A 27,679-nucleotide genomic window follows, 5' to 3' on the forward strand; every position below is an offset into this window, starting at 1 on the left:
ATGATGACTCACAACACGTGGTAAGCTTTCTCTCCTGGCTTTGATCTCTTTGATCTCCGGCAAAACTAACATCAAATGCGACAGAAACAAAATGAAAGTAAATCCAAACATCATTTTTGCCTTTCCGTGTATTCCGTTATTCCTCAAGCCTGCACAAAATTTAGTCTTTTTATTCATATTTAGTTTATTTTGTATTTTATTAGCATATTTGGTATTGGAGTAATCCAAAAGTAATCGAAAGTAATCCAGTTAAAGTAACCCTACCCAACCCTGTTAGTGTCTCTTCATTACATTTCTTATCGTCACAGTTGGAAAGCAAAAAAATGTTGAACTGCAATATCTAAAACTACCACTAGATATCCTTATTTGACCAAATAGCCACGGCATTCTGATGGCCGTCATTCTTTTTTTTTTAAATGCTTTATTGAGGAAACATATTTACATAATCATTCAAAAGTCTTACAATGTTTTGGTAACAGTATAAACCAAAATACCAATAAAGAAAGAAACAAAGACACCAAAAAACCGAATGAAACAACTCAGGGGGGAAAGAAGTTACATAAAACTGCCAAAAGGTTTGCAAATACTTCTGGTACTGGGAATGTCAGAACCGGCACGATCGAGATGGAGACTCCGGTAAAAACAGGGGTGGGGGACTATGCGCTGCAATTACAGCAGAATCATTGACACACACTGCTCACCCGATATAGAGTATATAGCAGTATCGTGTAGACCAGGGGTGTCAAACTCATTTTAACTCGGGGGCCACACGATAGAATAAACATTCTGCTGGGGGCCGGACTAGTAGATCAAAGAGAAAGAAAAAGAGGGATAAAGAAGTAAGAGAAAGAGGGAGGGAAAAGGAGAGAGGGCGGGACAAAAAAAGAAAAAGAGAGACGGAGAGAGCGTGAGAAACAGAAGAGATAAAAAGTCATGAGAGAGGGGGAAAAGAAAGGGAGAGGAAGGAAGAAATCCAAAGAGAAATAGAAAGACAGAGGGAGAGAAAAGAGAAAAGAAAGCACGAAGGGTAGGAAGAGAGAAAGAGAAAAGAGAGAAAAGGAAAAAAGGACGTTAGAGCAAAAGAAGTTAAAAAGACACAGTGAGAGAAAGAAACAAAGAGCAACAAAGGAAGAGAAAAAGAGACACAGAGAGTGAAAGAGAGAGACAGAGAGTGGGAGAAAAGGGGTGGAAAAAAGAGAGAGAGAGAAATAAATACAAGTACAGTGTCTTTGTTCGAGGCACCTGGCTTTGCCAACATCAAGTTGACATATTTTAACCTGCAGCTTGTTTTTCTCTTGCGCTTCTCTGAGTGTTGCCTCGCGGGCCGGATTTAATCTCTTAGCGGGCCTGATCTGGCCCGCGGGCCGCCTGTTTGACACCTGTGGTGTAGACCCTTCTATCTATCGAGAGAGCTAACTGTGGTCATTGTGATTGCTGTTTACGTTCCACCGGATGCTAACGTTAGCATAGCACTAAATCTCCTGCTCGCTGCTATCAATAAACAGCAGCTTGCACACCCGACGGAGCTTTGATCGTCGCCGGCGACTTTAATCAGGCATGCTTAAGGACTGTACTTCCCAAATTCATTCAATTCGTGGACTGTGCAACCAGGGGGGAAAAACACTGGACCAAAGTAAGATCAAAATCGAGTTGGATCCGGCCATCTCTGTCTGTCCCTCACCCACTCATACACACCCCTCCGGAGAAAAACAAAGCCTGCAACAAGACAATACAAACATCTTCTTTGTTCCTTTATCTTCTTGGTTCTCTTCTATCCTCACTGTAATACGTGAAACTGGAGTGCCACGTCCAATTTCGTTGTCACAATATGTTCAACCCATTTTGTAACAATGACAATAAAGGTATATTCTATTCTAGATACATTATCCTTTTTACACAACGATCCTCATGACTGCGGTCCTCCATTTTTCTCATGCGTGCTTTCCAAAAACGACGCGGGGTCCCGTTTTGGCCCCTCTGGGCTCCTTGGAAATGATCCAGATCGCGGGGGACTTCATGAAGTCCTTGTCGGCGTTCTTGCTCTCCTCCACCCGGGCCATTTCCCGCAACTCGGGCGTACTTTCCGGGCACCAGTCGGCCACAAATTTGTCTTTGGCCTCGCAGTAGTTGACCACCACTTCCTCGGGCTGCTCCCCCAAAAGACAATCTGGAAATAAAACATAATATATGTATATGTATATATATAGGGAGACTTTTTTTTTCCCCGTTTTTACTTTTCGAAATATCAAGTGTAATTGCACCTCCGCGACACTAGGGAGCAGTGGAGCTCTCGTTGGCAACGCTTTGTTTACATTTAACCTCCAGTGTGAAGTGGAGCAGAACCTCAAGTGACTCCAAGAGAAATGAATTAACTCGGATGAGGAGACAGACATCTTGGGTGGGGGGGACGCGAGAGGATTTCTTCTTTTGAGGAGGGGCGTGACTGAAAATAATCGCGAAGCACTGAACTAATCTAATGGACAAATAATAGACACTGTTCCTTTAAGTCAGGGGTCTCAAACTAGCGACCGGCGGAGTGATTGATTAAGGCCGTAGCCTTAAAAGTCTAAAGCACAGGTGTCAAACAGGCGGCCCGCGGGCCAGATCAGGCCCGCTAAGGGATTGAATCCGGCCCGCGGGACAACACTGAGAGAAGCGCAAGAGAAAAACAAACTGCAGGTTGAAATATGTCAACTTGATGTTGCCAAAAACAGGTGCCTCGAACAAAGACACTGTACTTGTGTTTATTTCTCTCTCTCTCTCTCTCTCTTCCACCCCTTTTCTCCCACTCTGTCTATGTCTCTTTCACTCTCTGTGTCTCTCTTTTTCTCTTCCTTTTTTGCTCTTTCTCTCTCTGTGTCTTTTGCTTTAACTTCCTTTTTCCTTTTCTCTCTTTTCTTTTTTTCTCTTCCAACACTTCGCGCTTTCTTTTCTCTTTTCTTTCCTTCTGTCTCTCTATTTCTCTTTGGATTTCTTTCTTCCTTTCCCCTTTCTTTCGCCCTCTCTCGCGACTTCTCTTTTTATCTCTTTTGTTTCTCATGCTCTCACTCTCTTTCTCTCTCTCTATCCCTCTCTCTCTTTTCCACCCCCTTTCTCCCACTCTCTGTCTCTGTCTCTTTCACTCTCGGTGTCTATCTTTTTCTCTTCCTTTGTTGCTCTCTGTCTCTTCTCTCTCTCTGTGTCTTTTAAACTTCTTTTGCTCTAACTTCCTTTTCTCTTTTCTCTCCTTCTGTCTTTCTATTTCTCTTTGGATTTCTTTCTTCCTCTCCCTTTCTTTCCCTCTCTCACGACTTTTCTTTTTATATCTTTTGTTTCTCACGCTCTCTCCCTCTCTCCCTTTTTTTCTTTCTGTGTCCCGCCCTCTCCCCCTTTCCCTCCCTCTTTCTCTTATTTCTTTATCTCTTTTTCTTCCTCTTTAATCTACTAGTCCGGCCCCCGACAGAATGTTTCTTCTATCGTGTGGCCCCCGAGTTCAAATGAGTTTGACACCCCTGGTCCAAAGGGACAATGTGTATTGTTAAGCGCCTCCTAGTGGGAAGAATTTAATTCATATAAAAAAACTGAACTAATAAAATAAGCACAAATACATGAACTAGGATACAGACGTCCATTTTGAAATACTCATTGGTAGAGAAAATGACATTAGCCTCACTTAGATGCAGCTGACATCATTGTTGGCCATCTTGCTGCTACAGGTATCCCCCAAAACGATAAAAAAAACTGTCTTTTCCTGTTTAATAAACGCCCATGTTTTAAAATGTTCATAAGTAGAGAAATTTGCAATTCATTTGCAAAACATTAGCCTCACTTAGATGGAGCTGATATTGTCGGCCATCTTTCTGCTACAGGTTCCCCTAAAAATAATAAAAAGTTGTTTTTTTTACCCTTTTTGCTTAGCGTTTTACTTATTTTTTTCTTTCTTTCATTTTTTTATTTTCCTTTTTCTTTTCGTTCTTCTTTTTTGTCTTTTTTATGTTCTTTTTTTCCCTTTTCTTTTTCCTTTTTTTTCTTTCTCTGCAATTTTTTTTCCTCATCTTAAAATTTGATTACTGCAAAATAAACATAAAACTAGAAGCGTATCATGTAAGTAAACAAATAATAAAAGAAAAAAATGAAAATATACATTTACTCTTTTGAAAAACTGATCCAATGACGTCTATAGACAATCCGTCGGATAGCGTAGCAATAGCATGCCTTGTCTACACTTTTTCCGCCTCAAATTCCGAGACTTCATGGAATGTTGCTGAAATATCTTTAAATTAGGTCTGATTGAATGATGGCTGCGTCCTTCTCCCTGCTACCTTGCCAGAACCGCTCCTCCTCTGAACTCTGAACTGTGACGGTGACACGAAAAGGATGCTGGGATACACGCACGCGCACCGGTTGCCAAGCTATTCGTTTACGTTCGCAAAACTCTGAGAGAGGCTAATAGCAGCACGTACTGTACTTTCATGGTTGCCATGGCGCCTAATCGGTCCCCGCCGTGTGGCGCCAGGTTCTGTCACGGTTGCCACGGCGCCCAATTGGTGCCGCCCATGGACACTATTGTGGAAAGTAGAAACATTTGGAAGGTACGTGACTGACAGGACTTTGGCCGGGTCAGGGCGTCTCCAACTCTTTGCTTAACTGATAAGAATTTGTCTGGGTCAGGGCAACTCGAATCAAGCGCCCGACTAGAGAAAAACAACACGTCATCGCTGACCGAACACAGTATAAATGCCACTTTCGCCCGGACAACTTTGGAACACGACTGAATGTTTGGAATAAATAAACAACGTCTTCCCCTCTCATTTCGATTCCCTGCTCTTTTGTGTATGTTTTGGGGTGGTGCCGATGGACGTCCTGCTCCGAAATATTTGGCGCCCAACGCGTTGACAGATTGCGCCCTGACTACTTAAACGCTGTCTTGTGAGTCGCCTGGTGTCGGAGCGTCTCCGAAACTCCTGCTAAACTCTGTTGTGATACGTCAAGCCCTGTGAATCCCCGTTTTTGCCTGTGTTTTTGCTCTTGTTTTGCCAAGCCCTGTGAATCCCCGTTTTTGCCTGTGTTTTTGTTCTTGTTTTGCCAAGCCATTGAATCCCCGTTTTGCCTGTGTTTTTGTTCTTGTTTTGCCAAACCTGTGAATCTCCGTTTTTGCTTGTGTTTTTGTTCTTGTTTTGCCAAGCCCTGTGAATCCCCGTTTTTGCCTGCGTTTTTTTTTGTTCTTGTTTTGCCAAGCCATGTGAATCCCCGTTTTGCCTGTGTTTTTGTTCTTGTTTTGCCAAACCTGTGAATCTCCGTTTTTGCTTGTGTTTTTGTTCTCGTTTTGCCAAGCCCTGTGAATCCCCGTTTTTGCCTGTTTTTGTCCTTGTTTTGCCAAGCCCTGTGAATCCCCGTTTTTGCCTGTGTTTTTGTTCTCGTTTTGCCAAGCCCTGTGAATCCCCGTTTTTGCCTGTTTTTGTCCTTGTTTTGCCAAGCCCTTTGAATCCCCGTTTTTGCCTGTATTTTGCTACTGTTTTGTTCTCACCCCGATTTGTCTGATTTTGACCACTTCCTCGTTCCGATCAATTTACTTCCGCGACCAACGATCCCCGGATCGAGTGTGCGCCCATTAAACTGTGAGTAACGTTATGCGAGTGGGTTCTGCTTCCTGTTTCCTGTCCTGGTCCTGACATTATACTGTATTTTCGACTTTGTTTCTCGAAGTAATATTTTCCCGTTCAGGTACTTTGTAACCTGAAACCTTCGTATGTAGAGACATTGGTAAGTAGAGGTACCGCTTTATTTTGAAAGGTCAACATAATTGAAAATTTGTTAAGATAGTTTAGACGGCAATATGTCCCACCTGCCAAATCATGAATGAGGTCCTTGATGAGGTGCCCGATGATGGCGTAGAGGACCCCAAACACGATGAAAATGGCCATCAGCAGGTAGAGGACGTAGGTGGGAAGATGGACGGCGTCCCGGGACGGGGGGACGTAACTCTCGAACAAGACCGTCCCGTCCTCTTCTTTGTAGCCGAGACGGAAATCCTCCACAGGGAACGCCATGAGAAACCCTTGAAGACCTCCGAAAAGGTTCTTCACGTTCTCCTCTTGGAGAAAACCGGAGCATGTTGATTGGAGCTCAGAGGAGATTAGAGAAGATTGAGATGCTCAAGTTGGCCCCGCCCCAAAGACGGATATTGTCATCAGTGGCCCCGCCCCAAAGTATTGAAACTGCAAAATTGAATTGGGGAAAAATAATTCTTTGGTGCTGATTGGCTCCCTGCCTCTTTTTATACCCCCGCCTTCCTGTTATCATTTGTCGGATCGTCTGCGAACCTACGCTACACGCTAGGCAAGCTTCTGTGACTCCCTGACTCTATCCTGCCGTTTTCCGTCTGATTCCTGTTGCCGACCTCTTTTCTGGACCCGTTTATGTTTTTGCTCCTTTGCCCCGGCCATCGACCTGTTTTTTTTCCTGATCTCGACATTGCCTTCGCTCGCCACTTCCGCGTTTCCAGCGATCTCCTACCCGTGACCGACGATCACCAGATCGAAATAAAGCTGAGCAAAACGAACGCAATTGGGTCCCGTCTCCGTTCCTGGTCCGTGACAGACAAACATTGAAAATTACATTTCAGAATAAGAGAATTTTTACATTTTTCGTAGTAACATTTAAAAGAGACATTTTTAGAGCGCTCGTTTAGGGATTAAGAGGTCACAGGTTCGATTCCCGGCTCCTCCGTGTGATATGTCGAGGTGTCCTCGGGCAAGACACTGAATCCCTAATGCTCACAATAAGCAGGTCGGCGCTGACTCCCCATTGGTGTGTGAGTGTGTGAACGGGTAAGTGTGAAGCACATTGTAAAGCGCTTTGGGAGGACTTCGTTGACTTGAAAAGCGCAATAGAAATGCAGACCATTTACCATTTAGCATCTTGATTATCCTCAAAACGTTTGGAGGCTGACTTCCTATTGGTGTGTGAGTGTGTGTGTGAATGGGTAAGTGTGAAGCACATTGTAAAGTGCTTTGGGAAGTCTTCATTGATTTGGAAAGCGCTATAGAAATGCAGACCATTTACCATTTAGCATCTTGATTATCCTCAAAACCTTTGGAGGCTGACTCCCTATTGGTGTGTGAGTGTGTGTGTGAATGGGTAAGTGTGAAGCACATTGTAAAGCGTTCTGGGAGGTCTTCATTGACTTGAAAGGCGCTATTGAAATGCAGACCACTTACCATTTTAAATGGAACTACCTCAACACTTCAAAGAGTCGGTTCATAGAGCCGTTTCGTTCCCGAACTACCCATCACTGCCGTATTGTCGGTATTTGGCTCGAAAGTTGTAAAAATGACCTACACCTAAGATATTTTCAACCCTTTTAAAAATGCCAATTATCAAACCGTATTATTTTAAGTATTTTGATCAATTCAAATTATGTTCGTCAGTTAACATATTTTGTACCGTGTGTCTTATTTTATATATCGGACGACAAAAGGACTCCCCGTCGGGGAATCGAACCCCGGTCTTCCGCGTGACAGGCGGAGATACTGTCCACTATACTAACGAGGACTGCGTGTGCTGCTCCCAATGTATACAACATACCCCCAACATGGGGTTTTTCACCAAAACAGCGCTGATAAACACTCTTCTCTGTTCTTAAAGGGACAGTGCTTTATGTCCACTGGATGTCGCTGTCCTGTGTAATGCAACTAAAAACAAGTCCAAGGAAGACCAAAAACTACGGAGAGTGAAAGGGAGCAAAAAGGACCCTTTTGCCTTCCATCCCTTCCTTGACCCAGCATTTTTCAAAGAAAGACAAAAAGAAGGGATTTTTTTTGAAGAATAAAAAAGATGGAAGAAGAAATAAGCAAAGAAATGAAAAAAGGAATAAAAATAAATCATAAGGAAAGAAAGACAAAAAGAAGGGAATTTGTTTTTTGAAAGAATAAAAAAGATGGAAGAAGAAATAGGCAAAGAAATGAAAACAGGAATAAAAAGAAATCATAAGGAAAGAAAGAATAGAAAGGAATTAAAAAGAAAAGAGAGAAAACGAAAAAAATGCAAATTTTTGCTCTTATTTCTTTAAATTTGGATTATTATTTTTTCCCTTTTCTTGAGTTTCACTTTTTGACTTATTTCTATTTTTGTTTTTTTTTCTCTTTGCTTTTTTTGTCCTTTTTTTACTTTTCTTTTTTAATTTCTTCTGTCTTTTTTGATTTCTCTTCTTTTCAATAATAATGATAAGGCGCAATAGGGTCGACTTGTGTCTCTGTATTTTGTGTCCTTCCATTGTGTTTTTAGCACTTGTTTTCGGTGCCACAACAGAATACAGCAACATCTAGTAGGGAAATATACACACTGTCCCTTTAACTTTCACATTTAAGGCTGGGGCCTCAAACTATCATCTTGGCTTTAATTGGCCTCCAGGATGAATGTATATTAAACTGGGTACCCTAATTACCGTAATTTCCGCACTATAGGGCGCACCGGGTTATAGGGCACACCCCCCAAAAATAGTTTTTGGTCCTCTATTTTCCATACATAAGGCGCACCGGATTATAAGGCGCTACAATGGGAACGTTGACAAAACAGTCAGATAGTTCAGTCCAACTTATTACCCCCTTAACATTCCCAAAGCTTGCAAAGACGCAAATACGTGTCTCAGACATGTACGGAAACCGTGTGGACAGCAAAGTAAGAATTTTATTGTGCAGGGAAACGGGGTTCTTTACTGTGCATATGACAATAAACACTTTGAATTGAATTTGGTTTGAAAATAGACTCATCACAGAAACATCAAGATCGTTCTAAAACAAGATACCGGGAAAATATAAATCCGCATAGCTCACCGAAGTTCTCTTGCAGCCATCACGTTCAATAATGAGACGTAACCGTGGTCTTCTTAGAACAGTGAGTGTCGTAAATCCAGGAGAGTCAAATATTTACAAATACAGAATAGGAAAACATGTTTTCTCCATGCCGTAGTGCAACCCAATGTGTGATTCGCATTCATCTTTTTCGGCCAATTGCAGCCTTTGTTTCGCCCCTTTAGCCTATGCGAGCCTGTAAATGATAAAAAGGATCCGCCCCCTTTTAGCCAATAGTGACTGATTCAAATGATGATTGAAACATTGGTTAGCCAATGAAACGCCGGTATATAAATCCCAGCATACACCGCGGACGACTTCGCCTTCGGGGGAAAATCGAGTCGGCGGCTGCTTGCTTTAGTTGCAAGACTTTGCAACTTAATATTGATCCATACTGTAGATAAGGCGCACTGGATTATAAGGCGCACGGTCAGCTTTTGAAAAAAATAAAGGCTTTTAGGTGCGCCTTATAGTGCGGAAAATACGGTAGTTATTGGTATAACTCTTATTGACAAAAAGCCTCAAAGGACTGTACAGACTACATACTACCATGACATATTCCCTTGATCTGCAACCTACATGAGGGCAAGGAAAAACTAACTGGTTTTTTATTTGACCTTGTTTACTTTACAAATGAATCTCTATCCAGCGTTGGAGTATTTACACTTTGCTGATGCGGAATAACCATTGAGAAAGGATTATAATCCTCTGGCCGTTCTAAATAAGTCGAGTGTTGCTGACTGCTGCAGGGATAACATCTAAGTAGGAAGAACTGATTACAAGCCATTAATGACAAGACGTCATACAACTTATACCATTGACTTATTTACTCGGGAGAGAAAAAAGCAATTTCAAGTTCATGTCAGGACCAGAATGGGAACAGAACCCACTCGCGTAACGCAGGGTTGGGTAGGGTTACTTTAACTGGATTACTTTCAATGACTTTTGGATGACTCCAATACCAAATATGCTAATAAAACATTCTCTCGGGGGCCGGACTAGTGATTAGAGAGAATGAAAAAAAAAAGGAAAAAGAGGGAGAGAAAAGTAGAAAGGGTAGGACAAAAAAGGAGAGAAAGGGAGAAAGAGGGAGGGAAAGATAAAAGAAAGAGAGAAACAAAATAGATAAAAAGAGAAATAATGAGAGAGGGGGAAAGAAAGAGAGAAAGAATGAATTCCAGAGAGAAATAGAAAGGGACAAGGAGGGAAAAGAGAAGAGAGAAGGGGGGAGAGAGAGAGAGAAAAAGGGAAAAAGGGTAGAGAGAGTAAAATATAAAGGTAAAAATACAGAGACGAAGAGGAACAAAGAAAGAGAAAAAGAGAGACAGAGATTGAAAGAGAGAGAGATAAAGAGTGGAAGGAAGAGAGAGAGAGAGAGAGAGAGAGAAAGAGAGAGAGAGAGAGAGAAATACAAGTACAGCGTTTGTGAGAGGCATCTGGCTTTGGCAACATCAAGTGGATGGGGTTTGGGGTTTTTAAGGGTTATTGTTCTATCTTCGTTATTCATTATCCATTATCCGTTATCGGTCAGTTCATAATACGCTACAAAGCCTAGGAGCCGGGACACTTACTCTCAGCCAAAAGGCCAAGCTAAGGTCCTAGCCCTAAAGCCTTGCTGCGATCATTGCGAATGGATATATTTCAACCCGCACCTGGTTTTTCTCTTGCACTTCTCCGAGCGTTGACTCGCGGGCCGGATTTAATCCCTTAGCGGGCCTGATCTGGCCCGCGGGCCGCCCGTTTGACACCCCTGGTCTAAACAGGGTTGGGTAGGGTTACTTTAACTTGATTACTTTCAATGACTTTTGGATTACTTCAATACCAAATATGCTAATAAAAGACAAAAGAAACTAAATATGAATAAAATGATGACTCACAACACGTGGTAAGCTTTCTCCCCTGGCTTTGATCTCTTTGATCTCCGGCAAAACTAACATCAAATGCGACAGAAACAAAATGAAAATAAATCCAAACAGCTTGCCAACATCATTTTTGCCGTTCCATGTATTCCGTTACTCCCCAACTTGCACAAAATTTAGTCATTTTATTAGGGCTATACAAATAAACATGACTTAATTTGACTTGACTAGCCTTTAGCATGACTCATTAGCATGTAGCCGTTAGCGTGACTTGTTTTTACAAAGCTCTTAGCATCTACTCATTAGCATGTAGGCGTCAGAATCCACTGGTTAGCTTCTACTTGTTAGCATGTAGCCGTTAGCATGACTCGTTTGCACGTATCCGTTAGCATAACTCAATAGCATTTCGCTTTTATCATGACTTGTTTCCATGTAGATCTTGGCACGGCTCTTTTGCATCTACTCATTAGCATGTAGCCGTTAGCATGACTCCTTAGCACGTATCCGTTAGCATAACTCAATAGCATTTCGCTTTTATCATGACTTGATTCCATGTCGCTGTTGGCACGACTCTTTAGCATCTACTCATTAGCATGTAGCAGTTAGCATACCTTAATAGCATTTCGCTTTTATCATGACTTGTTTCCATGTAGCTGTTGGCACGGCTCTTTAGCATCTACTCATTAGCATGTAGCAGTTAGCATGACTCGTTAGCACGTATCCGTTAGCATAACTCAATAGCATTTCGCTTTTATCATGACTTGTTTCCATGTCGCTGTTGGCACGGCTCTTTAGCATCTACTCATTAGCATGTAGCAGTTAGCATACCTTAATAGTATTTCGCTTTTATCATGACTTGTTTCCATGTAGCTGTTGGCACGGCTCTTTAGCATCTACTCATTAGCATGTAGCAGTTAGCATGACTCGTTAGCACGTATCCGTTAGCATAACTCAAAAGCATTTCGCTTTTATCATGACTTGTTTCCATGTCGCTGTTGGCACGGCTCTTTAGCATCTACTCGTTAGCATGTAGCAGTTAGCATGACTCGTTAGCACGTATCCGTTAGCATAACTCAATAGCATTTCGCTTTTATCATGACTTCTTTCCATGTCGCTGTTGGCACGGCTCTTTAGCATCTACTCATTAGCATGTAGCAGTTAGCATGACTCGTTAGCACGTATCCGTTAGCATAACTCAAAACAAAACAAAACAGCTCTTTAGCATCTACTCATTTGCATGTAGCAGTTAGCATACCTTAATAGCATTTCGCTTTTATCATGACTTGTTTCCATGTAGCTGTTGGCACGGCTCTTTAGCATCTACTCATTAGCATGTAGCCGTTAGTGTGACTTGTTTTTACAAAGCTCTTAGCATCTACTCATTAGCATGTAGGCGTCAGAATCCACTGGTTAGCTTCTACTTGTTAGCATGTAGCCGTTAGCATGACTCGTTAGCACGTATCCGTTAGCATAACTCAATAGCATTTCGCTTTCATCATGACTTGTTTCCATGTCGCTGTTGGCACGGCTCTTTAGCATCTACTCATTAGCATGTAGCAGTTAGCATGACTCGTTAGCACGTATCCGTTAGCATAACTCAATAGCATTTCGCTTTTATCATGAATTGTTTCCATGTTGCTGTTGGCACGACTCTTTAGCATCTACTCATTAGCATGTAGCAGTTAGCATGACTCGTTTGCACGTATCCGTTAGCATAACTCAATAGCATTTCGCTTTCATCATGACTTGTTTCCATGTCGCTGTTGGCACGGCTCTTTAGCATCTACTCATTAGCATGTAGCAGTTAGCATACCTTAATAGCATTTCGCTTTTATCATGACTTGTTTCCATGTAGCTGTTGGCACGGCTCTTTAGCATCTACTCATTAGCATGTAGCCGTTAGCATGACTCGTTAGCACGTATCCGTTAGCATAACTCAATAGCATTTCGCTTTTATCAGGTTGCTCAGACGCGGAAGTGGGACTTCCATGGCGAGCGATGGCGGTGTCGGGAACGGAAACAAGTCCGTACTGTTGAGAACCGGAACAGGATTAGGACCCAAACGCGTGATGTTCTCACACAAGCCTTTTATTTTACGGGAAATGGGGAGTCATGCCCGTTAAGCAGCTGTCCGGCGGGGAAAGACAGGAAGCCAGAGACCGACGAGTTTGATTCCAATTGCCCGAGTTGATGTCGGACAGATGGGGTCGATACCGGACAGAATCGATATCAAACATTGGAGATCGAAATAAACAGGACAAACTAGATGGGAACGAAACCGGACCCCGATATCTAACGGGACAAAATAAACGGGAACAATACCAGACAGGAAATATCAACAGGAAAACAGGACCGAGTCAGAACCCACGTCGTGCGGGGCAGAGGTTCGCTGACGGACTAAAAAAGGAAGAGAGAGCGCACTGAGCTTAAAAAGACGGAAAGCCAATCTGTCAATGAGCCGCAGCTGGCGACTCACGGGCGGGGCCAATTGGGCGCCATGGCAACTGTGACGCTTTTGTTTTACTTATTTTTTCTGGTGTTTCTTTTTAATTTTTGCTTAATTTTCTTTTTTATTTGCTTCATTTTTCCCCTTTTCAAGTCATTATGTGCATCATGTTACAGTAATTGCTAATATATGGATGAAAGCAACCCAAACAATCTGAAGTGCGGGTACAGAAAGAGCCAGACCCTTTTTAGTGAGCCGAGCCGAAAGAGCCGCTTCACAGCAACACTGACGTAGCTAGGTCACGTAGCTCTGTTGTCTAACCTTGCAGGCGATAATTAAAGTAAACCATACTTGTCTGTTTATATTTTAATTTATTTTTTTCCAAAAGCAAACTCCTATGTTTATTTTCTTTTGTTCGAATGGATTCAAATGAATTGAAACCAAAAATCTCACAATCAAGACAAAATGCTGGATTTTTTTGCACCGGTGAAAAAGGCATTGACCAACCACTGCAATTAAAGGTGGGGTGCGTCATTTATATACACAAGGCTGCAATCGTGACTTTAAGCCAGGAGATGGCGGCAGAGTAACACATGATTTGTGTCGCCGACGCACTCGAATGAACTCTTCTTTTTTCATTTTTTCGGGAGTTTGTTCCAGCCCCGAATGGACCTGGTCAAAGTTTCACCTGTACCCACTAATTTGGCGCCAGCTGCCAAGGACTCTGATTGGCTCCCTGTCTCTATGTAAACCCCCGTCTTTCTGTAACCTGTGGTCATTCCGTCTAGGAACCTCAATTTATGCTAAGCAAGCTTTTCGACCCCGACTCTACTGTTTTGGCTCCCGTCTGTTTCCCTTCTTCGACCCATTTTCTGATATCGACCACAATATGCTTCACCTGTACCCGCTCCTTTGGCGCCAACTGCCTCAGACTCTGATTGGCTCTCTGTCCCTATCTAAACCCACTCCTATCCGTACCCGGTTGTCAGTCCGTCTGCGAACATCAGTGTACACTAGGCAAGCCTTTTTCTCGACCCTGACTCCAACCTGTTTTTTGCTCCTGTCTGTCCCCCAGCTTCGATCCGTTTTTGATCCTGACCACGTCTACTCTCTCGTCCCGGCTTTCGAACTATTTTGTCCCCGACCACGTCTACTATACTTTCCTGGCTTACGACCCCGACCACCTTTTTGCTCCCCTGTCCCGGCTACTGACCTGTTTTTCCCGCTCCCGACACCGCCATCGCTCACCACGGGAATACCACTTCCGTGTTCAGAGCAAGATCGTGTGTACAATCCTTTCCCTTCTTCCCAATCAAACTAAAAGAAACATACGCAAGTGGGTCCTGTCTCCATTCTGGTCTTGACAGCATAAGGGCTCTTTGAACTCAGTTGGGCATTGTTAACACATCCTAGTCGGTGACCATTTGAAATCAAAGCTCTGGACAAGGAAACTCTTTACTACATTGAGTTTTTAATTTTGCATCCATCAATTTCGACACAGTATGCCATATTTTTCTTCTATGAACGAAATCCAGAATTTCGCATCTCAATATGTACGGCGTATAAAGCATTTACTTGAGCGTCGCCATGGAAACAAAGACGGTGGAAGAAGAAATCAAACGGCTTAAAGGTAAGTGCTGAAGTGAGTTGTAGGAGCAGGGATATTTTTCGTTTTTTCTCATGATGAAGCGACGCTATTCGTCTATAGGTGACGCTATTCGTCTACAGGTAGCAGCCCGGCAACACGTCTTCTTTTTGGTCCTCTGTCGAATGAGAGCGAAATCTTGATGGCATTTCTTCTTCTGTGGTGACTCCTTCCTGCTCCTCTGCCGGTTTGGGTCCGAGAATAAAATCTGGTAGGAAAAAAAAGAACCAATGGGTTACTATCAGGAATAATTAGCAGTTTTTAAATGTGTTTAGTCATCCGACAAGCCAACCGACTATCCTTTCGTCCGGCTCTTCGTCCATCCATCCATTCTTTCGTCTGTCCATTCATCCGTCTGTACATCCACCCAGTCTTTCATCTGTCTATCAATCCAGTCTTTTTCTCAGTTTTTTCTGTCCCTCCGTCCATTCTTTTGTCTGTACCGTCCATCCCACATTTTTGTCCAGCCTGTCAAGAAGAGCAGCTTCAGCGACAGACTGCTGTCACAGTCTTGTTCAACGGACGGACTGAGGAGATCATTTCTTCCTCATGCCATGAGGCTCTTTAACTCCACTCAGGGGAGTCAAAGCACACATTAAACCCCCACATTTGCATATTACCCTATTTTTATTACAGTGTGTATTTTCCGTAGCACTATTTAAATTATATCAACACGTTATATTGGGTATTTTTGTATTCTATATATTTTTATTTTTTTTAACACAAGGATACTGCTGGAAGTGTGAATTTCCCTGCTGGGATGAATGGAAGTATCTATCCATCTATGGTATCCATCTATGGTATCTATGGTATCTATCTATGGTGTTTATCTACGGTGTCTATCTATGGTATCTATCTCTCTATGATACCTATTTATGGTATCTATCTATGGTATTTATCTATGGTGTCTATCTATGGTATCTATCTAGCTATGGTGTCTATCTATGGTATCTATCTAGCCATCTGTCTATGGTGTCTATCCATTCGTCTATGGTATCTATCCATCTATCTATGGTATCTATCCATCTATCTATGGTATCTATCTATCTGTCTATGGTATCCAGGGATCAGAATGGAGATTTTCATTTTCAGCTGAAATAGCCAGCGTCCAGGAATAAACCAGGGCGGAGCCCCCCCCCCCACCGCCTATCTATGGTATCTATCTATGGTATCTATGGTATATATCTATCTATCTGTCTATGGTATTTATCTGTCTATGGTATCTATCTATCCGTCTATGGTATCTATCTGTCTATGGTATCTATCTGTCTATGGTATTTATCTATCTGTCTATGGTATCCAGGGATCAGAATGGAGATTTTCATTTTCAGCTGAAATAGCCAGCGTCCAGGAATAAACCAGGGCGGAGCCCCCCCCCCCACCGCCTATCTATGGTATCTATCTATGGTATCTATGGTATATATCTATCTATCTGTCTATGGTATTTATCTGTCTATGGTATCTATCTATCCGTCTATGGTATCTATCTGTCTATGGTATCTATCTGTCTATGGTATTTATCTATCTGTCTATGGTATCCAGGGATCAGAATGGAGATTTTCATTTTCAGCTGAAATAGCCAGCGTCCAGGAATAAACCAGGGCGGAGCCCCCCCCCCCACCGCCTATCTATGGTATCTATCTATGGTATCTATGGTATATATCTATCTATCTGTCTATGGTATTTATCTGTCTATGGTATCTATCTATCCGTCTATGGTATCTATCTGTCTATGGTATCTATCTGTCTATGGTATTTATCTATCTGTCTATGGTATCCAGGGATCAGAATGGAGATTTTCATTTTCAGCTGAAATAGCCAGCGTCCAGGAATAAACCAGGGCGGAGCCCCCCCCCCCACCGCCTATCTATGGTATCTATCTATGGTATCTATGGTATATATCTATCTATCTGTCTATGGTATTTATCTGTCTATGGTATCTATCTATCCGTCTATGGTATCTATCTGTCTATGGTATCTATCTGTCTATGGTATCTATCTATCTATGGTATTTATCTATCAGTCTATGGTATATATCTACCTATCTGTCTATGGTATCTATCTATCTGTCTATGGTATCTATCTATGGTATTTATCTATCTTTCTATGGTATCTATCTATCTGTCTATGGTATCTATCTATGGTATGTATCTATCTATCTATGTTATCTATCTATGGTATCTATGGTATCTATCTATCCATGGTATCTATCTATCTATCTATCTATGGTATCTATGGTACATATCTATCTATCTGTCTATGGTATTTATCTATCGGTCTATGGTATCTATCTATCTATCTATGGTATGTATTTATCTATCTGTCTATGGTATCTATCTGTCTATGGTATTTATCTATCTTTCTATGGTATCTATCTATCTGTCTATGGTATCTATCTATCCATGGTATCTATCTATCCATGGTATCTATCTATCTATCTATGGTATGTATTTATCTATCTGTCTATGGTATTTATCTATCTTTCTATGGTATCTATCTATCTGTCTATGGTATCTATCTATCCATGGTATCTATCTATCTATCTATCTATGGTATGTATTTATCTATCTGTATATGGTATCTATTTATCTGTCTATGGTATTTATCTATCTTTCTATAGTATCTATCTATCTGTCTATGGTATCTATCTATCTATGTTATCTATCAATGGTATCTATGGTATCTATCTATATTTCTATCTATCGGTCTATGGTATCTATCTATGGTATCCATCTATGGTATCTATGGTATCTATCTATCCATCTATCTAAGAAGATCGACATCTTGAAAGCAAGAGAGGAAAACCAAGAAGGATAAACTCAAGCCACAGGATAGAATCTGGCTCAGGACACTCAAAACACCCAGGGACACTTGTGGGCGGAAAGGCTCGGTTCTGAGACAACACAGCAAAGGGGCCACAGGACCAGACAGGGATGGTCTTCCCGTTACCTGCCAGATCATGCACAAGATCTTTTATCAAGTGTCCCACAATCGCATACGTGGCCACCGCGACCAAGAGCGCCCCCACCAGGACCAAGACTAAGCCGTCTATTGAGGAAGAGAGCTTTAGTTCCTGCTCACCGTCCTCTTCCTCAATCTTCGGTGTGTCCATCTTCAGCAGAACTTCAAGCTTGCCGAAAGGAAGAGTTGGAAAATTGTGAGATAAGAGTAGATGGTACCACCAAATTTCAGCACTAAACCTCTGCAGTCTGAGCAATCGCACAGTCTTTCATCTTTTTTTACCTGTTTTTCTTCAATTTTGACGGGATAATTGTGAATACATTTAGTATTCATTTATTAAAATGCTAGACTTAAAATTGGAATTAGGATTGTCTTAATTATATATGTTTCCTACAGTTGAGTAAAATGTTTTTCTTGCTCCAAAGAGTTTTATAACCTTGTGAACTACTCAACCATTTGCCTGAGAAGAGAAGCAGCTGCATTGTTTTACAATGGTGTCCTCTTGCTATAGTAAACTCTCCTCCCATATCAACCCCGTGACTTAATTGTTTGTTGTAAAATAAGGGGAGCTGTTGCAGTTCTGGTCCGATGTGACTGTGAAGCATCTCCTCATGAGAAAATAGGTGTCGCTTGTCTCTCTTGGTGGGTTTTGTTCAGTGGTGTAAGGTAATAGACCTAACAAATTTTGTTCTTCTTTGGTTTCCTTTATCCTAGCTTTTAACTTATTTTTCTTGCCTTTTTCCTTCTTTTATTCTCTCATTTCCCTTTCTTCTTTTATTACTTCTTTTTTTTCCCAAACTTTTTACTTCTTTTTTTCCATTTTCCCCTGCTTTTTTCCTAACTTATTTTCCCGTTTTTTTTTCTCTCTCTTTTTTCTTGTATCTTTTACCTTTGTTTCTTCTCTCATTTTTGTCTAGTTTTCTTTTCATTGCTTTATTTTTCCCCCCTTTTTAAGTAATGTTGTGCATTAAGTGACATAAAAATTGGTAATATATGGATGAAAGCAACAGAAACAATCCGAAGAGCCGTTTGGGTGCCGAAAGAGTCAGCTCTTTTTCGTTTGCCGAGCCGAAAACGCCGCTTCTTTAAAAAAGATGGAACTTTGCGTGGCAACATTGACGTAGTCACAAAGGTAAGAAAGGGCACGTAGCTACGCGGTCTAACTGTGCAGGTGGTCATCAAAGTAAACCTCGCATATTTGGTTACATTTTAAAGTCTTCGTGATAACGAATCATACAATAATAATGATCTCATCTCAGCTCATTAGCTGCACCGCTTATCCTCAGTAGGGTCGCGGGGGTGCTGGAGCCCATCCCAGCAATCATCGGGCAGTGGGCAGGGGACACCCTGAACTGGTTGCCAGCCAATCGCAGGGCACACAGAGACAGATAACTCACTCGCTCATTCACACCTAGGGACAATTTGGACCGGCCAATTCACCTGAAATGCATGTCTTTGGAATGTGGGAGGAAACCGAAGTGCCCGGAGGAAACCCACGCCAGCACAGGGAGAACATACAAACTCCACACAGGAAGTCTGGAGCTGGATTTGAACCCAGGCAGGTGGTTCCCATGACTTGAACTGTGCCGCACATGCGCTAACCACTGCCCTGCCGTGCTGATACAATAATAATGATAATCATTTTAAAAAGCAAACTCCAACACCCACCTCGAGCTCACATGCACTCTTGGTTTATTTTTCTCAATATCGTGCTGACATTGACTTCAAAAGACCGCGCTGTCATTCCGGCCAAATTTGCGAGTGAATTAATTTAATCATTTTGACCGAAGCGTCAATATGGCCGACGCTGCAGAACATAAGCCCGGATGGCCTGCTTGAAACCGGAGCCACTTAATACGATGGAATTAATATCAGCAGAATTCCGACTGAGGCCGGATTACGTGCGCTAGTGGACAGAGGAAAACAAAGATGCTTAAAGACACGGAGGTTTCAAGCCTCTGAAATAGAATCTCACCATATTTGAAAAGAATGTTCCATTAAATGGAAAGTATACAAGGTCAAGTTAACCATAAATCTGAATTAAGTATCACAATCGATCAGTTCCGCTTGTTTATTTTATATGTAACAAGGAGCTTGAACCTATCACGGATGATTTGGAGGCAAGAAAATATTATTTTTTAAAATTTTTTAAATTTATAACATTTGATTTGTTTCATAGGTTTTTTTCAGTTTTTCTGAATTATTATTATTTCGGTCTTTCAATATTTTCAGTACATTTTTATTGATTTAAAAATATATATACTTTTATAAAAAAATATATATATGTATATATATACTTTGTGTGTGGGAGGATATTTATAGTCCAAAAATAAAATAGGAAAAAGTCATGAAAACCTAAAATAAAAAAATAAGACGATTAAAAAGAAATTTAAAAAAACTACTAGTCTGTTCCAAGGACAGACTGAGGAGATAATTTCTTCCTCATGCCATGAGGCTCTTTAACTCCGGGGGAGTAAAATCCCACATCAAACCCCCACATTTGGATATTACCCTATTTTTATTACAGTGTGTATTTTCCGTAGCACTATTTAAATACTCTATAGCAAAACGTTGTATTGGGTATTTTTGTATTCTGTATCTTTTATTTTATTTCTTAACACAAGAATACCGCAGGAAGTGTGAATTTCTCTTCCGGGATGAATAAAGTATCTAATTATATATCTAAAAATATTCTGAAAAACTACAAAAATCATCCTGAAAAAACTACACCATAGAAAATAGGTATATATGTCTATATTTTGAAAAAACTACAAAAAATATTCAGATATTAAATATATATATATTTAAAACAACCAAATGGTTCATCCAAAAAACTAGAAAAGATTAAGATGAACTAAAAATTATTCTGAAAATGTATTTAAAAATATATATAGAAATAATAAAAATATTAATTAAAAAAATAAAACAACAAAAATGGAAAAAATATTAACAAAAAACAGACGAAAAAAATCCCTCCAAAACAAAGCAAAAATGAAAAAAAAAGCAGGAAAAAGGATTTTATTTCAAGAATTTTATAACATGAACTAACAACATTGAAAATAATACATTTTCAGGCTTGATCATTTATTTATCATTTAAAAATGAAACCCTTATGTTTAAAAAATTCTACTTACCGATGCCATCTTCTGGCTGAAAACATACCTGCAGCCTCTGTCAAGCTTATTTTCTCGTACTTACAAGTACGTGAAATTCTGTGACGCGCTCAAATAAACTCTTCCTTTTTCATCTATTCCAGGGCAGTATTTGAAACAGTCCTTTTCTGACTTTCACCATTTTCATCCCAGGATAAAAGAAAACTGCAAGAACGCGTGGGAAATCACTCCCCCCTCATTCCCCCTGTCTCCTTAGAATCCTTAGACACGCTCGAATAAACTCTTCCTTTTTCATCTATTCCAGGGCAGTATTTGAAACTGTCCTTTTCTGACTTTCAACATTTTCATCCTAGGATAAAAGAAAACCGCAAGAACGCGTGGGAAATCACTCTCCCGTCATTCCCCCCCGCCTCCTTATCTCCAACCTAATGGCGCTGGAATAAACTCTTCCTATTTCATCTATTCGAGGGCAGTATTTGAAACAGTCCTTTTCTGACTTTCAACATTTTCATCCTAGGATAAAAGAAAACTGCAAGAACGCGTGGGAAATCACTCTCCCCTCATCCCCCCCCCCCGCCTCCTTATCTCCAACCTAATGGCGCTGGAATAAACTCTTCCTATTTCATCTATTCGAGGGCAGTATTTGAAAAGGTCTTTTTCTGACTTTCACCATTTTCATCCCAGGATAAAAGAAAACCGCAAGAACGAGTGGGAAATCACTCTCCCTTCATTCCCCCCGCCTCCTTATCTCCAGCCTAATCGGCTCCTTGACTAGAACACCGATGATAAAAGTAAGATTAAAATGGATAGGCTAGGTGGAAAAAAAATTATATACATATATAAAGGCTCTTTGAACTCAGTTGGGCGTTTTTAACGCATACTTAATAGAGAAAATATTTCATTTTAATTTTTGAAGGACACCTCAAACGAAGCACCCCACCTTAATGAACAGGAGACTGAGCTCCGTGTAGCAATTTTGGGTTATTATACCAGCTCATTTTTTGGACTATGTTTTTAGTTTTAGTGAGTATGGTTTCAAATAACATCCCTCCCCACATCAAAACTTGAAATCGCTCACCTGAAAATGAAAAGTTTTGCTCTTCTCAGATTTTTTCCTCCATGACAGCTCTTTCTAAACGAGGGTGTCTGAAAAAAAAGCATAAAAAAGAAGTCAGGATCTCCATTTAAAGGTAGACAACTTGAACACACCTCTCCACAGAACCAAACAGCAAGAAAAACAAGGAGGTTGTGGTCTGGTCCTGTTCTGCTGGTCCAGGGTTTGGCTTTGGTCTTGTTCTCGGTTGAAGATCGGACTGGTTCTACTGCCTAGGGTTTGGGTTGGGTCTTGTTCTCAGGTGTAGTCTGGTCCAGTTTTTCTGGTCTGGGGTTTGGGTTGTGTCTTGTTCTTGGTTGTGGTTTGGTACCGTTCTCCCGCTCTAGGGTTTGGGGTTGGTCTTGTTTAGGTCGTGGTCCAGTTCTCCCAGTCTAGAGTTTGGACTGAGTCTTGTTCTCGGTGGTAATCCGGTCCTGTTCTCTAGCTCTGGGGTTTGGGATGGATTATTTTCTCAGTTGTGCACTGGTCCCGTTCTCCAGTCTAGGGTTTGGGCTGTGTCTGGTCACCTGGTCTGGGGTTTGTGCTGGGTCTTGTTCTTGGTTGTGGTCTGGTCCAGTTCTCCTGGTATGGGGTTTGGGCTGATTCTTGTTCTCGGTTATGGTCCTGTCCTGTTCTTCCGCTCTATGATTTGGGCTTTGTCTTGTTCTCAGTTATGGTCCGGTCACGTTCTCCAAGTCTAGGGTTGAGGCATGGTCGATTTTCTCGGTCGTGGTCCGGTTCGGACGTCCCGGTCTAGGGTTTGGGCTGATTCTTGTTCTCGGTCGTGGTCCTGTCCCGTTCTTAAGCTTTATAATCTGGGCTTTGTCTTGTTCTCGGTTGTGGTCTGATCCCGTTCTCCCAGTCTAGGGTTTAGGCATGCTCCTTTTCCTCGGTCGTGGTCCGGTCCGGTCGTCCCGGTCTAGGGTTTGGGCTTAATCTCGTTTTCAGTCCTGGGCATGTTGATCTGGACGTAACGCGAGAGGACAAACTGCCATTCCAGGATGATGACTGCAACGTTGGCCAGAAGGATGAACCAGGAGACGGGATGCAGTCCGCAAAAATAGGTGTCGTGGTCCATCTTGGAGAAATGAAATGTGTGACGGTCTCTAAACCTTCTCCAAACCTTCTCAGGCGTAATCCTCCATTAGGATTTGCTTGTTGTTTTCAAGAACGTCAGCAGATTCCAAGGACAGCTTCGTCTGCTTACGTTGACTTAAGGAACTGATGACCTTCATCTTTTCCGATGAGCGCATTTTCTGGACTGTGACGCGCACCTGAATATAAGACTCACTTTTGAAGGAGTTCAGTAGTCGATTTATGCCAACTTTCTTGTTTTCTTGGGGGGTTTTCGTTTCCGGACATTAAGGTGGACCTCAAAACAGCCCATTTACGAAAAATACAGTGATTTATTACTGCAGTAAACATGGAAAATAAGGATTACATTTCATTGTTTACAAGAAAACAATGTAAAAAGAAGTGTACAAAATTGGAAATCATTTGAATATTGGAAAATGAAGGATTCTTTTTTTATTTTTACCATGAATATTTTTGGAAAATATTGTAAAAAGGAACATACCTATAGATTTAATATATTAGAAATAAGGATTTTTTTTATCAGTGATTATTGTAGAAAATATAGTAAGAAGGAACATACATTTATTTATGTTTTTAATCTATTAAAAATAAAATAATAAATAATTATAATGTTTATCTAAAATAAAATAAACAATTATTTTTTACGAGAGAATTGAATATGTTAGAAATAAAGGATTTTTTTTATCAGTGATTATTGTAGAAAATATAGTAAGAAGGAACATACATTATTTATGTTTTTAATCTATTAAAAATAAAATAATAAATAATTATAATGATCATCTAAAATAAAATAAACAATTATTTTTTACGAGAGAATATTGTAAAAACATTAATATAAAAATGTTTTAATACATTAAAAATAAGAATTGTTCTCATTTTATCACAAAATAATTAGGAAAATCAAAAAATGTCTTTTAAATATAGGTTTTATAATAGTAAAAATAAGTTTTTTTTTTTACCACGGATATTGTTGGAAAATATTGTAAAAAGGAACACACATATATATTTGAAAGATTAGAAATAAGGATTTTTTTTAACAGTGATTATTGTAGAAAATATAGTAAAAAAGAACATATATTTATTTATGTTTTTAATCTATTGAAAATAAAATAAAACAATAAATAGTTATAATAATTATAAATATAATTATAAATAATTGTAATTATAATAATTTAAAATAAAATAAAATAAATAACATATATATATTTTTACAAGAGAATACTGTAAAAAATTAACATAAAAAAAGTTTTAATATATTAAAAATAAGAATTTTTCTCATTTTATCACAAAATAATTAGGAAAAACAAGAAATGTCATATAAATATAGCTTCTATAATAGTAAAAATAAGGAATTTTTTTACCACGAATATTGTTGGAAAATATTGTGAAAAGGAACACACATATAGATTTAATATATTAAAAATAAGGATTTTTTTTATCAGTGATTATTGTAGAAAATATAGTAAGAAGGAACATACATTTATTTATGTTTTTAATCTATTAAAAATAAAATAATAAATAATTATAATGTTTATCTAAAATAAAATAAACAATTATTTTTTACGAGAGAATATTGTAAAAACATTAATATAAAAATGTTTTAATACATTAAAAATAAGAATAATCAGGAAAAACAGCAAATGTCATTTAAATATAGGTTTTATAATAGTAAAAATAAGGATTTTTTTTTTACCATGAATATTGTTGGAAAATATTGTAAAAAGGAACACACATATATATTTGAAAGATTAGAAATAAGGATTTTTTTTAATCAGTGATTATTGTAGAAAATATAGTAAAAAAGAACACATATTTATTATTATTTTTTACTTTTTTTATGAGAGAATACTGTAAAAAATATATATAATTTTTTAATGTATTAAAAATAAGAAATGTTCTCACTTTGTGACAAAATAATTAGGGGAAAAACAAGAAATATCATTTAATTATAGCTTTTATAATAGTAAAAATATGGATTATATTTCCTTTCTTTTACTAGAGAATACAGTAAAAAAATAATATAAAAAGTTTTAATATATTAAAAATAAGAATTATTCTCACTTTATCACAAAAAAATTAGGAAAAAACAAGAAATGTTATCTAAATATAGCTTTTATAATAGTAAAAATATGGATTATATTTCCTTTCTTTTACTAGAGAATACTGTAAAAAATTAATATAAAGTATTCATATATTAAAAATAAGAATTCTTCTCACTTTATCACAAAATAATTAGGAAAAAAAACAAGAAATGTCATTTAAATATAGCTTTAATAATAGTAAAAATAAGGATTATTTTCCTTTTTGAAAAAAAGAATAGAATAAAAGATTATACAGTGAAATTGTTTGATTTGTTTTTCACAGTAGAAAAATGTACAAAATATAATGAAAAAGGAAAAAGGTTTTAATATATTAAAAAAAAGATTATTTTTCATATTTTACGAAAAATATGGTAAAACCAGAAAATAGGTTTAATATAGTAATTATAAAGAATCTTCCCACTTTACTAAAATAGTCTTATTGACAAGAATCGTTTCCCTATTTAACTAAACAAATATAAAGTTATACAGCAATTAAATCCAAAAATAATCTTTAAAATGAGCAGTAATCAATAGACAGGTACTTTAGTTTACAAGAGAAGTAATAGATATAAATATATACCAAAATAATCATAAAAATAAATTAAATCGTTATTCCAGTAAATCGGGAAAATAAGTATTATTTTTGAATAATTAATTATTATTTTTCCAAAACATAAAATCAAATGAAACAAAATGAAAATGAAGTATAATATCATCTAAAATTGAAAAATATGTTTTAAACAGACTAAAAAAATTATTGAGTAAAAAGGATTAAAATAATTATTATTTTATTACACATTTTCAAAGTATATAGTAAAATAAGAAAAATATTTTTAAATTATTGTAGCAGTAAAAACAAGCATGTATCCCCCCAAATACAAATTTTACTTCTTTACTAAAAATAATAATAAAAAATAGGAATTGTTCTTTATATTTTACTGTGAAAATAATGAGAAAAAATAGAGTAAACCAAGAAAAATATTTTAAAAGCTATTTTTGTTCAATGAAGAACTGAAATTTGGATTTTTATTTTATTTTATCACACAAAAAAAAATAAAAACAAAGAAAAATAAAGAAAAATAATCATCAAAGTGGAGCAATATCATTTAATATGATGGATACAAGCTGAGATGGGCTCCAGCACCCCCGCGACCCTACTGATGGTAAGCGGTGCAGATAATGGATGGATGGATGGATACAATCTTCCAATATAGCAAAAAAATACAATTTCAATTCAAAATGTTGATTTTGTTTTTTCCTTCAAGTGAGTCAAGATATAATTTTTGGGGTAGTGCGATGTCACCATACACTACCGATTATAAAACCAAAAAAATGATCTGACCTGTAGCGACGAACCGGAAAATCCTCCCTAAAATGAAAAACTAAAACCCCCCAAAAAGTCTAAAAGCAGAGTCCCGGGAACGCAGGTGAGGCGCGAGGAGCCGTCGCCTCAAGCGGGCGTGACCAGCTTTTTGGGTTTGTCTTCGGGCTCCGACACCCACTTGAAGTAGACGTCGCCCAGCAGGAAAGTCCAATAAATGAGGGTGAGGGACGTGTTGACCGTCACGATGCCGATGACCAGAGGATGGAACATGGCGAAGGAGTAAATAGGTGCGGAAAAAAGCTCGGAAAACTTCACAAACGTCTCGTCTTCTGAACGTCGGCTCGGGGTTCTTCCTCGGCGTCGCTCGCGTAATCCTCTTTCACTCGGGAGATAAGTTGCAATTCCATGACGGAGATGTTATGTAACGCACTTACAGACTGAGGAGATCATTTCTTCCTCATGCCATGAGGCTCTTTAACGCCACCCGGGGGAGTAAAAGCCCATATTAAAGTTTTTTTCCGTAGCACGATTTAAATACTCTATGTCAGGGGTGTCAAACTCATTTTTACTCAGGGGCCACACCATAGAACAAACATTCTGTCGGGGGCCGGACTAGTAGATTAAAAAGAAAGAAAAAGAGATAAAGAAATAAGAGAAAGAGGGAGGGAAAAGGAGAGAGGGCGGGACAAAGAAAGAAAAAGAGAGACGGAGAGAGCGTGAGAAACAAAAGATAAAAAGTCATGAGAGAGGGGGAAAAGAAAGGGAGAGGGAGAAAGAAATCCAAAGAGAAATAGAAAGACAGAAGGAGAGAAAAGAGAAAAGAAAGCGCGAAGGGTATGAAGAGAAAAAAGAGAAAAGAGAGAAAAAGAAAAAAGGAAGTTAGAGCAAAAGAGGTTAAAAGACACAGAGAGAGAGAAAGAGACAAAGAGCAACGAAGGAAGAGAAAAAGAGAGACACAGAGAGTGAAAGAGAGAGACAGAGTGGGAGAAAAGAGGTGGAAAAGAAAGAGAGAGAGGGAGAGAGCGTGAGAAACAAAAGATAAAAAGTCGTGAGAGAGAGGGAAAAGAAAGGGAGAGGGAGAAAGAAATCCAAAGAGAAATAGAAAGACAGAAGGAGAGAAAAGAGAAAAGAAAGTGCAAAGGGTATGAAGAGAAAAAGAGAGAAAAGGAAAAAAGGAAGTTAGAGCAAAAGAGGTTAAAAGACACAGAGAGAGAAAGAGACAAAGAGCAAC

General features: G+C 39.2%; 1 protein-coding gene, 1 long non-coding RNA gene and 1 other non-coding gene across 4 annotated transcripts; all 3 read right to left on the reverse strand.

Annotated features, from left to right (window-relative positions):
• Positions 1-321: 321 nt before the first annotated feature.
• On the reverse strand, positions 322-6,079 carry LOC148376754 (uncharacterized). The gene is made up of 2 exons (XM_088320383.1): positions 5,825-6,079; positions 322-2,167 (listed from the first exon to the last, which is right to left on the reverse strand). Exons 1-2 carry the CDS (start codon positions 6,027-6,029, stop codon positions 1,932-1,934), a joined length of 441 nt encoding a protein of 146 aa, XP_088176509.1. The 5' UTR covers positions 6,030-6,079; the 3' UTR covers positions 322-1,931.
• Positions 6,080-7,461: 1,382 nt separating this feature from the next.
• trnad-guc (transfer RNA aspartic acid (anticodon GUC)) lies at positions 7,462-7,533 on the reverse strand. Its single transcript has one exon. It is a non-coding gene; the product is annotated as a tRNA-Asp (tRNA).
• Positions 7,534-14,587: 7,054 nt separating this feature from the next.
• On the reverse strand, positions 14,588-26,818 carry LOC148376756 (uncharacterized). Of its 2 annotated transcripts, none has more exons than XR_015852299.1 (3): positions 26,467-26,818; positions 21,934-22,001; positions 14,588-14,989 (listed from the first exon to the last, which is right to left on the reverse strand). It is a non-coding gene; the product is annotated as an uncharacterized LOC148376756 (long non-coding RNA). The 2 variants fall into 2 exon arrangements; XR_015852300.1 differs by lacking the exon at positions 26,467-26,818 and adding an exon at positions 22,065-23,115.
• Positions 26,819-27,679: the final 861 nt, after the last annotated feature.

The sequence above is a fragment of the Urocampus carinirostris genome, chromosome 1 (assembly GCF_059441175.1).
Source record: "Urocampus carinirostris isolate Australia breed hairy pipefish chromosome 1, RoL_Ucar_1.0, whole genome shotgun sequence".
NCBI classification, from domain to species: Eukaryota; Metazoa; Chordata; class Actinopteri; order Syngnathiformes; family Syngnathidae; genus Urocampus; species Urocampus carinirostris.